Here is a 13,899-nt window from a genome sequence, read left to right on the forward strand (position 1 = left end):
GTATAAGGAGGATCAGGGGGAGGTGGAGGACCAAAATGAGGTGGTGGAGGGAACTTCAGTGAGTCTCATTTGCTCTGCTCCAGCTCCTCCATGTCTCTTAAAGCCACCCACTTTTACATGGAACTTCCTGCCTGAGGAGAGAAGACAGGAGCAGAACCACAACACCAGATTCAGCTCCTCTCAGCTGAACTTCACCGCTACTCACCTTCATCATGGACTCAATTTCACCTGCACTGCCACCTACCAGCTCCAGAACAGGAACAAATCAGCACAGAGCTCTTTTATACTACATGTTCTGTGTAAGTGCTGATTAATCACTTCACATTCACTACACTTTTAATCATTCCTGGAGTCTCCTAAATCCTGTTCTTCCTCCTTTAGATGGTCCTAGAAACACGTCAGTTTCAGCATCTCCATCTGCTTCAGTGCTTTTGGGCAGTTCAGTGTCTCTGAGATGCAGCAGTGATGCAAACCCAGCAGTGCTGAACTACACCTGGTACAGAGAGAACGGAGAGCAGATAGGAACCGGAAACCATCTCACCATCAACACCACTGATTCTACACACAGTGGTCTATACTACTGTAGAGCTCAAAACCAGCACGGAGATCACACCTCATCTGTCCTCCTGGATGTTCAGTGTGAGTACAGTGCTGGAGTATTGTTAGCGCTAAATCATATTAACATAGACACTGAGATCTAAAATGATTAGAAACTCACGTAAATGGTCTGCACTTATATAGTACTTTTTTAACCTTACTGGTTCCAAAGCATGTTACACTGTGTCTCATTCACCCATTCTCTCTCACACACACACACACACACACCCCAGTGGTAGCAGAGCTTCCATGCAAGGCGTTAGCTTGCCATCAGGAGCAACTTGGGGTTCAGTGTCTTGCCCTAGGACACTTTGGTATGTGGAGACATGTGGAGACATGTGGAGACATGTGGAGACATGTGGAGACATGTGGAGACATGTGGAGACATGTGGAGACATGTGGAGACATGTGGAGACATGTGGAGACATGTGGGCCGGGAATCGAACCGCCAACCCTACAATTAGTGGACAACCCGCTCTACCACCTGATCCACAGCCGCCCCCGGCTGTAGTCCTCAGCCGTGTCCTGTAGTGTTTACCGGAAGCACTGTAGGACCCAAGCATTGTTTTGGATGTTATTTAAAGCACAAGGTCTTTAAGTAACTAATTATATGAAACATTGCTAATGCTAGCCAAATAAACATTAGCTACATACTTTTGCCAATGCAGCGCCATCGTCTGGCCACAACAGCAATCACTTAAACAATAGACAACATTTATGATGTTAATAAATGTGCAACTAGTGACAGAAATATACGTCTAATTCAGTATTCTAATTCTAAAATAGTGAATTTAAAGTGTAATGAAATTCCTACATCCCACACATTATAATTGCATGACATCAATTTAATATCCTGTGGTTTCATTAAATTATAACACGATTAATTATTGAAGCACAAATTAAAATTAAAACAAACAAACAAACAAAAAAACTAGGACAATTCCTGCAGCAATATATTGTCAATATTATAGGACTAAGTGTAAAATTATAATATTTATTCCACTGAACTCCTATCCATAAGAATGGAAATAGCCGAAGGCTAAATGCATGTATTATCTTTATTACTTAAAAATATAACTACAAAATTTAATGCTGACTCTGATATTTAATTAAATTTATCTGATTCTGAACAATAACATTTTAATTAAAGTGTTAGAAATATAAAATCTTAATTAAACACAAAACATAGAAAACATATAATAGTTTGTTATTTTTAAAAACTGGTCAATTTAATTTAAAACAGTTAAACAATATAAAACAATTAAATAACTAAAATTACTTTCAATTCAATTCAATTCAATTTTATTTGTATAGCGCTTTTTACAATAGACATCGTCTCAAAGCAGCTTTACAGAAATATCAACACGGTATACAGATATTAAAGGTGCGAATTTATCCCAACTGAGCAAGCCACTGAGTGGCGACGGTGGCAAGGAAAAACTCCCTAAGATGTTTTAAGAGGAAGAAACCTTGAGAGGAACCCGACTCAGAAGGGAACCCATCCTCATCTGGGTAACAACAGATAGTGTGAAAAAGTTCATTATGGATTTATATGAAGTCTGTATGGCCTTAGGAGCAGCCGTAGTCCCAGCAGTCTGGAATTAGAGAAGATTTGAGCTCCATCCAGAGGCAGAAAGGATCTGGATCTCTAGTATCTCCATAAATTCATGTGGGGCTCGGCGAAAGGAGAGAGGGAGAAAAAAGATAATTATGACTGCGAAGTAGTAGAACAGAATCTAGTCAGGGTAGGCTTGAGTAAACAAATACGTTTTAAGCCTAGACTTAAACACTGAGACTGTGTCTGAGTCCCGAACACTAATAGGAAGACTGTTCCATAACTGTGGGGCTCTGTAAGCGAAGGCTCTTCCCCCTGCTGTAGCCTTCACTATTCGAGGTACCGTCAAATAGCCTGCATCTTTTGATCTAAGTAGGCGTGGCGGATTATATAAAACCAAAAGCTCGCTTAGATATTGTGGCGCTAGACCGTTTAGTGCTTTATAGGTTAATAAAAGTATTTTATAGTTAATGTGAGATTTTACTGGGAGCCAATGCAGTGTGGATAAGATCGGGGTGATGTGGTCGTATCTTCTGTTCTAGTTAGGACTCTAGCAGCTGCATTCTGGACTAACTGGAGCTTATTTATATTCCTACTGGAACATCCAGACAGTAAGGCATTACAGTAATCTAATCTAGAGGTGACGAATGCATGAACTAGTATTTCTGCATCATGTAGTGACAATATGTTTCTTATTTTAGAAATATTTCTGAGATGAAAGAAGGCTATCCTAGTAATATTATCTACATGAGCATCAAATGATAGACTGGAGTCAATAATCACTCCAAGGTCTTTAACTGCTACACATGATGAAACAGAAAGACCATCCAGAGTAATCATGTGATCAGAAAGATTACTTCTAGCTACACGTGGGCCTAATAAAAGTATTTCTGTTTTATCAGAATTAAGTAGAAGGAAGTTAGTTAACATCCAATGTCTAATGTCCTTTACACAATCCTCAACTTTACTAAGCTGCTGTCTGTCCTCTGGCTTCGCTGAAACATACAACTGTGTATCATCAGCATAACAGTGGAAGCTAATTCCATGTTTACGAATAATTTGACCTAGAGGTAGCATATATAAAGTAAAAAGCAGTGGGCCTCAAACAGAACCCTGTGGAACTCCAAAGGTAACCTCAGTACGCATGGAGAATTCACCATTTACATCTACGAACTGATAACGATCGGTCAGATAAGACCTGAGCCAGGAGAGGACTGTTCCCTTAATGCCAACAACATTTTCTAATCTATCAAGGAGAATAGTGTGATCTATAGTATCAAAAGCTGCACTAAGGTCGAGTAACACAAGCAGCGAGACACAACCCTGATCGTAGGTCAGTAGAAGGTCATTTACTACTTTAACTAACGCTGTCTCTGTGCTATGATGAGGTCTAAAGCCTGACTGATACATTTCATGAATGTTATTCCTATCTAAGTACGAGCATAACTGCTTTGCTACAACCTTTTCTAAAATCTTAGAGATGAAGGGGAGATTTGATATTGGTCTATAGCTGGACAATTGAGACGGGTCAAGATCAGGTTTTTTAATCAAAGATTTAATAACTGCTAATTTAAGTGATTTAGGTACATAGCCAGTGCTTAGGGAAGAATTGATTATATTTAGAAGTGGTTCAATTACTCCTGGACAAATCTGTTTAAACAAACATGTAGGTACGGGATCTAGTATGCAAGTTGATGAATTGGCTGAAGAGATTAATGTAGCTAGTTCGGTCTCTCTAAGCGGAGCAAAACACTCTAAACATTGATCTGATATTGCTACATTGTCATGTAATGGGTTTGTTACAGTACTGTCCGGTTTTAATTTAATGGCCTGTATTTCACGTCTAATATTTTCAACCTTATCGATGAAAAATGTCATGAAATCTTCACTGCTATGTAATGATTGTGTTTCTCTCTGTAGTGGTTTTATTCCTAGTTAATTTTGCTACTGTGTTGAAAAGGAATCTAGAATTGTTTTTGTTGTCTCCTATTAAGGTGGAGAAATAGATTTTTCTAGCATCGCCAAGAGATTTCCTATATTTCAGTAGGCTCTCCTTCCATGCTGTTTGAAATATCACCAGTTTGGTTTGACAACATTTACGTTCTAATTGTCGAGTTGTCTGTTTTAAGTGTTAGAAATATAAAATCTTAATTAAACACAAAACATAGAAAAACATAAAATAGTTTGTTATTTTTGAAAAACTGGTCAATTTAATTTAAAACAGTTAAACAATATAAAACAATTAAATAACTAAACTTACTGTGTGTGTATGTGTGTGTGTGTGTGTGTGTGTGTGTGTGTGTTTGGGTGAGTGTGTGTGTGATTACAAGTCAGGTGATTGAGAAGGTAACAGAGTTAATGTGTAGTTTGTGTGTAGTTTGTGTGTACTTGTCGTGTTATAGTGTTCAGTGGACACGGGAGTTGACCTGACAGGTTTTTTGTGTAAGGAGACTTTGCTGATCAATTTGATGTAGAACGTGTGCAGGTGGAGCAGGAATTGTTTGATTTACGGCTGTTTAAATAAACATGAGTATTTAGTAAAAGCTAAAGCTAATGGCACCAGATTCTGAATGCAAGTGAAAGTTGTGCCAAGCAAACGCTCCAAACTTGGAAAATATGTTTTGAAACGATTAGATATTATTTTTGAAAGGAGGAATAGCTCAATAATTTAAAGCTTGAATGGAGTTTCTACAGCTATGGCCTTTAAGATTGCGTGTTTTTTCACGTGGTTTCACGCGATTCGTCACGTGAGATCACGCAGCACCCTGCAGGCATACTTAAATTCATTTGTTGTGCTTCACACAATAACCAGCAGGTGGTGCATGGAACAACATACTGTAGCTGAACACAAAGTACAGTAAAAAAAAATGGAATGTGTGGTCAGTTAGATTTAAGAAAAAATATTAGGTATGGTTTACATAAAAATATTATGTTTCTCATTAAAACTTATGACTAACCTAATATAAACAAATATAATATAAACAAGTTTCTAATTACAAGATTGAATGGTGTATAGTATTGTAATTAATGTGGTAAATGGTGCACTTATATAGCGCTTTTATCCAAAGCGCTTTACACTGTGTCTCATTCACCCATTCACACACACACACACACACACACTCGCGCGCACACACACACACACACACACACACCAATGGTAGCAGAGCTGCCATGTAAGGTGCTAACTTGCCATCGGGAGCAACTTGGGGTTCAGTGTCTTGCCCAAGGACACTTCAGCATGTGGAGTCATGCGGGCTGGAAATCGAACCACCAACCCTACGATTAGTGGACAACCCGCTCTACCACCTGAGCAACAGCCGCCCCTACGTGGCTATAGAGTGTGTGTTAGGATAGTGTAGTGATAACCTCCTTGGTGTAGAATTCCAGCAACCGTGGGTTTGAACACCAGTTCAGTAGTGTGCGTTGATTTAATAACTTTTTCAGTGTAGAAAGTCGATTCATTTGTGCATGTGTAAATATAAATGTCCTTCCTCAAAGTAGTGTTGAATGAATTCCATCTTCTTCTTTCTGACCAATGGAAATTGTTGTTCTTTTCTTAGATTTAAAATCTCACTATTAAAAAACTGGTTTTAAGTGAACACACTCAAAAAAAAGCTCATTGAATGTACTTAATTCGGTTCCTCGTGATTGAATTGAGTTACATTAACATAATTTGTTTTCGTACATCAACCATGATTTGATCATATTATTTTCAGTGTGAATGAACCCTGGTTGCTGCAACAGCCACATTACCACTGTGTTATTCTACCACACACACTTTACCCATGTTAATTTAAATATTATAGTCATTGTACCTGTACTGTGTGAATCGATCCCAATTAAACCAAATATTCAAACATTTTATGTATTAATTTAAGCATGTGGCAGCATTTATCGAATGTGTTATTAGAGAAAGAGCGTATTCACAACGTGATTTACACATCCTGACTGTCACGGATACTCAGAGCTGGGTAGTAACGCATTACATTTACTTCGTTACTGCATGATACCGCATGAAATCGCAGGATCCCTTTTCCTTGAAGACGCATTTTCAGTGGCCACATCTGTAGGTGAAAGTTTAAGGAATTTAGAGGAAAATGTTTATATTAAAACAGTGAATTCAGACAGTTTACTCTCAGTGTTGATGACGTCACCTACACTGATGCTTGAAAGTTTGTGGACCCTTTACAGTTTTCTACGTTTCTGTATAAATAAATAAATCTATATAAATCTAAAACATCATCAGATTTTTACAAAAGTCCTAAAAGTAGATAAAGAGAATCCAATTAAACAAACAAGACAAACATATTATACTTGGTCATTTATTTATGGAGGAAAATGATCAAATATTACATATCTGTGAGTGGCAAAAGTATGTGAACGTCTAGGAACAAGCCAGAAGGTTAATGAAAAAATGTTTTGTGGATGGAGGAGACCAGAATAGAACTTTTTGGTTTAAATGAGAAGCGTTATATTTGAAATGAAAACACTGCATTCCAGCATAAGAACCTTATCTCATCTGTGAAACATGGTGGTGGTACTGTCAGGGTTTGGACCGTTTTGCAGCATTTGGACCAGGACAACTCGAATGATCTGAATCTGAAGAGAAAGTGGGTCATGCAGCAAGACCACGATCCTAAACACACGAGTCGTTCTACCAAAGAACGCTTAAAGAAGAATAAAGGTAATGTTTTGGAACGGCCAAGTCAAAGTCCTGACCTTAATCCAATAGAGATGTTGTGGAAGAACCTGAAGTGAGCAGTTCATGTGAGGAAACACACCAACATCCCAGAGTTGAAGCTGTTCTGTACTGAGGAACGGGATAAAATTCCTCCAAGCTGATGTGCAGGACTGATCAACAGTTACCCCAAACGTTTATCTGCAGTTATTACTGCACAAGGGGGTCACACCACATACTGACAGCAAAGGTGCACATACTTTTACCCCTCACAGATATGTAATATGTCATTTTCCTCAATAAATAAATGACCAAGTGTAATATTTATATCTCATTTGTTTAATCGGGTTCTCTTTATCTACTTTTAGGACTTTTACATCATATTTGTGCAGAAATGTAGACAATTGTATTTCCCCAATATAATGAATGGGGAAGAAATGAGGATGGATAGAAAGAAAAGGATGAGTATAATCTGTCTGTAATTTAGCAGGACAGGTCCTGGTGTATGCAGGTTTGAGATTGTGAAATTTTTGTGGTTGTAGCTTGCAAAGTGAATGAATTAAATCAGTTTAAAATAACTTTTCAATGTACTCCTATGGGGGAAAATGTTGAAATGTTGAAATGCAGCAACGGTCATTACGATCCTTCCCAAAAGCACAAGGACACTATTCACATGTAGCATCTACAATCCTGCAGAGTTCTTTTGGATCTACCTCAAAAATTGCAACCTGTGAATATGGAAGAAATGCAGGAGGAGAAGAAGAAGAAGAAGAAGAAGAAAAAGAAGAAGAAGAAGAAAAACAGAATGTTGACATTTTCAAGCCAACATACCAGTAAGTAAGGAGTCGTGTTCATCAGCATAGGATGCAGGTGGAATTGCGTCAGAGAGAGAGAGAGAGAGAGAGATCAGATCGAACATTCTCCTTTGAGACTAGATGGAAAAGTCTCTCCCTTGAGATCTTCTTCTTAGCTCCTCTTGTATTTTGTGTTGTCTACTTATACATAATTATGTCACACACAGCAGAATAGAACAAAGCAGGAGATAAAAACATTCTGTAAATGATACTTCTTGAACCTGAATACTGTTAAAATCACCACATTGTACACCATGGAATTAGGATTGAGATCAGACATGCCCCGACGTGTGTATTAACAATAATAATTATAATAATAAACTTTATTTTATAAAGCGCCTTTAAAAGCAGCTTCTCAAAGAGCTGTACACAAATTAGGCAGTACACAGAAAAAAAATTATAAATGATAATAATAATAATAATAATAATAATAATAATAATAATAATAATAATAATAATAATAAAAGTAGACATCAGCAGTCAAATGCAAGTTTAAAAAAGTGTGTCTTAATTGAGCTTCCCTGAGATCAGGAGGAAGAGAGTTCCAAAGTGAAGGAGCAGAGACAGAAGCCCTGTCACCTGTAGATTTTAAGTGTGTTTGTGGAACAGTTAACAGATTACACTGTGAGGAGCGCAGTCTGTGATTTGGGGTGTAAGGGATTAATAAAGCAGATAAGTAATGAGTATCCAAGCCATTGAATAATGCAGCATAGGCCAGGCTCTGAAGCGGAGACGACTGGTTTAATCTCCACGCGGGGAACCGATATTAAATTACTGTGATCAACACCAGTATGGAGCAGTTTGTTGGTCTTACCTCGAAAGATGGGGACAAAGATGTTAGGGGAGGATGAGACAGCAAAACTGCGCCTCAAACCCCGATGGATATATCGCTTAGGACGTAGCAATCCAGCGTCTCGACAGATTCTGTAAGAGTCTTTGGCTAGACAATAAGAGCTCTGTTTTAAATTCAGAAGCTGGCGTGTAGTGTACCTAAAGCCATGGTCGGTGAGAGCACACTCGCAAGGCCAGAGCGAATGAAACTCCGTAGCGCACTGCGAGCACAAAGTCGTACGGTCCTCACGCACAGCCGAACGTTGCACACTGAAGGTTATTCCAGGTGGAACACAGAAATAAAAACAACAGTCCAAAATATATAAAATGGCACCACCACATCACAACCGTAGGGGCACTGAACACAATATAACTTAAATAACTCACTGTTATTTAAAACAATATGACTTATATAAACAAACGAAAACAAACAAATCGGTGACATGAGCAGCGGTAAAACACGCCAGCGTACCCTGTCACCGGAACCGGAAGGCAACTGAGACTTTGTTAAAGGTAATGTAAATATTCAGCTTTAATCCACATGGTCTCTCTGACCCACATTCCTGCAACCAGGGGAATGAAATGACTCCATCAGTCTACAATATACTAGACTCCTGTTGGAATTATTTCAATGTTCTCCATCTTCTCATTCATATATATCATTGTATTAGTCTTCTTATTTTTCATTTATAAATTGTTTCTTGCTTTTATGTTTCATCGTATTACATTTGGAAACTTTCCACATGTAAATATTGACACAACTTTTGTCGTTGACTCCAAATGCATGACTTTCTGTCTCTCTGTCTCTCTGTCTCCCCCCCACCCCCACTCTCTCTCTCAGATGCTGCTCAGGTCTCTCCCTCCTCCAGCTGTATCATTGCTCAGGATTTGATCATGTGTTCCTGTGATGTTTATGGAAATCCGACTCCTAAACTGGAGTGGCGTCTCTCCGGTCAAACTGTCTCTTCATCTGAGGCCACGCCCATTCGAGAGGAGTCTATGAGTAACGGGGGTTTAAGAAGCTTCATTTCCATCCATCAGTCATTTATAGACACGCCCACTCTGCAGTGTGTTGGCATCAATAGCCTGGGTGTCGCCTCACACCTGATTAATCCCATCATTTCAGGTAGGCAGCTACAGCAGGTTAATAAAACAGATGTTCAATTTCCTGGTGATTAATTATTATTTATATATAACATTTATTTATTTCCCAGAATGCACACACACTGCAGTACTTTATCTGGTTCCCTCTCTCTCTGTGGTTCTCCTGTGTGTTGGTGTTATTGGATTTCTCATCTACAAAGTAAAGCAGTAAGTCACAGATTAATAATTAATCAAATTCTCAAATAAAAACTTACTTAAGATAAAGATCAGTTCGGAATGGTCAGAAAAACTGAAATAAATTAGATTATTATTGTTGTGAAATAAATAATGTTATGAATTTAAACTTAGAGTTCAGTTTGTGACAGAATAAACAAAATTATTTCATGGATTAATTTTCTAGATTGTCCAGGAAAATAAAGGTGAGTCAACGACAAATTATTATTATTATTATTATTATTATTATTATTATTATGATTATTATATTTATTATTATTATTGATGGTGTTTATTATGTGAAGGTTCTACAGAGAGGAGATACTTACGCTTCTCTCCAGCTCTCTGCTGTACAGAACTCTGAATATGAAACTCTGCAGACTAACAGAGGTGACATCACATCACTCATTAACATTCATCCTTAACTTTATTCAATTAACTTCATTTATTGCTTCAGGTTTTCAGCCATGACCTTTATAAAGAGCTGATGAATGTGTGGTTTTGTTTTGTGTGTTTCAGAGACGAGGGGAAAAAAGAACAACATTTGAAAAGCTGCAAGTGAATGAATGAGTGAATGAATGAATGAGTGAATGAATGAATGAGTGAATGAATGAATGAGTGAGTGAATGAATGAATGAATGAATGAGTGAATGAATGAATGAATGAATGAGTGAATGAATGAGTGAATGAATGAATTAATGAATGAGTGAGTGAATGAATGAGTGAGTGAATGAATGAATGAATGAATGAGTGAATGAATGAATGAATGAGTGAATGAATGAATGAATGAGTGAATGAATGAATGAGTGAATGAATGAATGAATGAGTGAATGAATGAATGAATGAATGAATGAATGAGTGAGTGAATGAATGAATGAGTGAATGAATGAATGAGTGAGTGAATGAATGAATGAATGAATGAGTGAATGAATGAATGAGTGAGTGAATGAATGAATGAATGAATGAGTGAATGAATGAATGAATGAGTGAATGAATGAATGAATGAATGAGTGAATGAATGAATGAGTGAGTGAATGAATGAATGAATGAATGAGTGAATGAATGAATGAGTGAATGAGTGAATGAATGAATGAATGAGTGAATGAATGAATGAATGAATGAATGAATGAGTGAGTGAATGAATGAGTGAATGAATTAATTAATGAATGAATGAGTGAATGAATGAATGAGTGAATGAATGAGTGAATGAATGAATGATCGAATGAATGAGTGAATGAATGAATGAGTGAATGAATGAGTGAATGAATGAATGAGTGAATGAGTGAATGAATGAATGAATGAATGAATGAATGAATGAGTGAGTGAGTGAATGAATGAATGAGTGAATGAATTAATTAATTAATGAATGAGTGAATGAATTAATGAATGAATGAGTGAGTGAATGAATGAATGAATGAGTGAATGAATGAGTGAATGAATGAATGAGTGAATGAATGAGTGAATGAATGAGTGAATGAATGAATGAATGAATGAATGAGTGAATGAATGAATGAATGAATGAAAGAGTGAATGATCTTTATTGTGATTGTATATCTCTGCATACAACGAAATCTGAAGTCCTATCGAAGTTGATATAAAAAAATAATTAAAAGAAGAAAAATAGACAAACCAATTTACCTAAAGTGCAAAAGTGCAAAATCCACATTTAGTGCATGTGTGAGTTTAAAGTCCTGATAGGAGATGGGAAAGAACTGTCCTGTAGACGTGAGGTCCTTGCTCTTAAGGACCTATACCACCTGCCTGAGGGCAGGAGATCAAACAGGTAGTGGCCTGGGTGTGATATATCAGAGATGATGTTTTTGGCCCTACTGAGATAGCGGGAGCAGGCAATGTTTTACAGGGAGCGTAGTGAGCAGCCAGTGATTCTTTGGGCTGTGTTAATTATTCTTTGGAGAGCTCTCTCGTCTGCTGCTGTGTAACTGGAGTACCACACTGAAATGCAGTACGCCAGCACGCTCTCGATGGTAGAGCAGTGAAAGTCCACCAGTAGCTTACACTGCAGGTTGTTTTCCCTGAGCACTCTCAGGAAGTGTAGTGGCTGATGTGCCTTTTTGACGATCTCTGAGGTGTTGGCAGACCAACAGAGGACATCGGAAATATGGGCTCCAAAAATGTGAACGTGTGAACCCTTTCCACACGGTCCCCGTCGATGCAGAGTGGGGCCGGGTCTGCACTACGTCTCCTGAAGTCCAGAATGATGCTCTTTTGTTTTGTTGGTATTCAGAGTCAGGTTGTTTCATCAACACCACACTTCCAGTTTCTGGACCTCCTCCTTGTAGGCTGATTCATCCCCTCCCGAGATAAGTCCGATATCTGTAGTGTCATCCTCAAACTTAATGATGGTGTTGGAGAGATGAGAAGAAGTGCAGTCATATGTGTACAAGGAGTAGAGTAGAGGACTCAGCACACAGCCTTGTGGAGAGCCGGTGCTGAGCATGATGCTAGAAGACAGCTAGAGGCCAAGCTTTACAGATTGTGGAAGGTTTGTGAGGAAGTCCTTTATTATCCTTTAAGTTTTTATTCAAAAATGACTTTTCATACTATTTTCTGTACATTTAATGTTGTGGTGTGTCGCTAAAACAAGTTGGATCCTGTTCTTACTTATTTTATAGCAGCTTTAAACAGCCGGCCCCTCACCAGCCTCTCTCTTTCTTTCTCTTGAAGTTAATAAGACAAAAAAAACACACGGCTTGTCATGTAACTGAGAAACTGCAAAGTACAAGCTAACTCACACTGCGTGGCTAACATTAGCCTTAGTTAAACCAGTTGCTTGATATTTAGATAGATGATATATCACCTGAAGTAGTGCAGTCTCCTTATCTCCTTATCTTATTTTACACAAAATCAGGAGCAGAATGTAGAATAGAGATATTTTCACCAGATAACTGGATTCATTTGGGGAATGAACTCCCCACTTCTTGTGTAAATGCTTCTGCAGATTATTTAAGAAAAAAATGATTTTTATTTATTTGTATTCAGCACGATAAACGAGGCCGAATATTGTTATTGCAATTTAACATTTATGGTTTCTCATTTTATCATTATTGATATTATCGATATGTTTGTTATTGATGTTGCTTTGAAAATTGTACTAACTACAGACCTATCAATAAAGTTATTTTGAAAAGAATTGAATGAGCACAAGTTCCAAAAGGTCCATTTCATTTTCCATCCCTCAGTCCGTTAAGGACACGCCCACTCTGCAGTGTGTTGGCTCCAATAATCTGGGCATCGCCTCTCAGGTCTTCTTCTTTGCAACTGAGGCTCAGTGCCCTGCTGAAGGTTAGAAAAAATACATTCACAAGTTGTGTTTATTATTCGTTGTTGTGACTTAATAAGTCATTTTTTAAGCTGCATAGCAGCTGGTGACTACAGACAGAGCTCCAGGTGAACGTCTCCTTCAGACCTGGCAATAGTCTTATATTAACTTCATATTCATGTCATAATACCTCAACAATAAAAAATAATAATAATAAACAGTGGCTCAATTACCTTACTTTCTAATCTTACTTTCTAATCTTACTTTCTAATCTTACTTTCTATCTGGTTTCTCTTGCATTCTAGCAGCTCTTCAATCAGCTACACATATTGTTTTTAATTTAAGCAACTCTTTCCTCACAATTATAGCCACGGGAGGCGTTCCTCATAGTCCAGGCATGACATATGAGAAGCGTGTGTCGTGTCTAAAACGACTAGGTTGCTGTATTTCCTCTAGTTCGTCAATACAATAATCCTCAATTTACTGATCAAAATGAAGCCACAAACAAGATAGATGACAGAAGCAAAAATCCAGTTTATTGTTCAAAAAACAACATGAGATCCCCTCGTGAGACGTCCCAAAAGTGATCTGAATCTAAGCACAGATTCAATGCCCTATTCTTCAGTCTTATCTGTAGGTTACGCCTACTTATCTCATTCTTTTGGAATCCCAATATGCTTTATTAACGTCTTTTTTTGATTTGCCCTTAAACCCAACTTTCCTCAAAATGAAATACGGTTAGAACGAGCTTTTCTCGTTCTGAATTCCCCTTAGAACACATTTTCAG

The 13,899-nt window shown here is 37.8% G+C and overlaps 1 protein-coding gene and 1 long non-coding RNA gene across 2 annotated transcripts in view; both read left to right on the top strand.

Annotated features, from left to right (window-relative positions):
• The window catches only part of LOC128623171 (myelin-associated glycoprotein-like), an 11,364-nt gene extending 1,670 nt beyond the window's left edge, over window positions 1–9,694 (top strand). The window contains exons 3-5 of the mRNA XM_053650058.1: window positions 1–299; window positions 382–639; window positions 9,357–9,694. The exon at window positions 1–299 is cut by the window's left edge and continues 28 nt beyond it. Of these exons, the coding sequence (XP_053506033.1) occupies window positions 1–299; window positions 382–639; window positions 9,357–9,694 (895 nt within the window). The remainder of the gene's footprint in view (window positions 300–381; window positions 640–9,356) is intronic.
• Window positions 9,695–9,715: 21 nt separating this feature from the next.
• Window positions 9,716–13,608, top strand: LOC128623407 (uncharacterized). The gene is made up of 4 exons (XR_008388573.1): window positions 9,716–9,826; window positions 10,020–10,038; window positions 10,138–10,222; window positions 10,352–13,608. It is a non-coding gene; the product is annotated as an uncharacterized LOC128623407 (long non-coding RNA).
• Window positions 13,609–13,899: the final 291 nt, after the last annotated feature.

Source organism: Ictalurus furcatus, chromosome 19, assembly GCF_023375685.1.
Source record: "Ictalurus furcatus strain D&B chromosome 19, Billie_1.0, whole genome shotgun sequence".
NCBI classification, from domain to species: domain Eukaryota; kingdom Metazoa; phylum Chordata; class Actinopteri; order Siluriformes; family Ictaluridae; genus Ictalurus; species Ictalurus furcatus.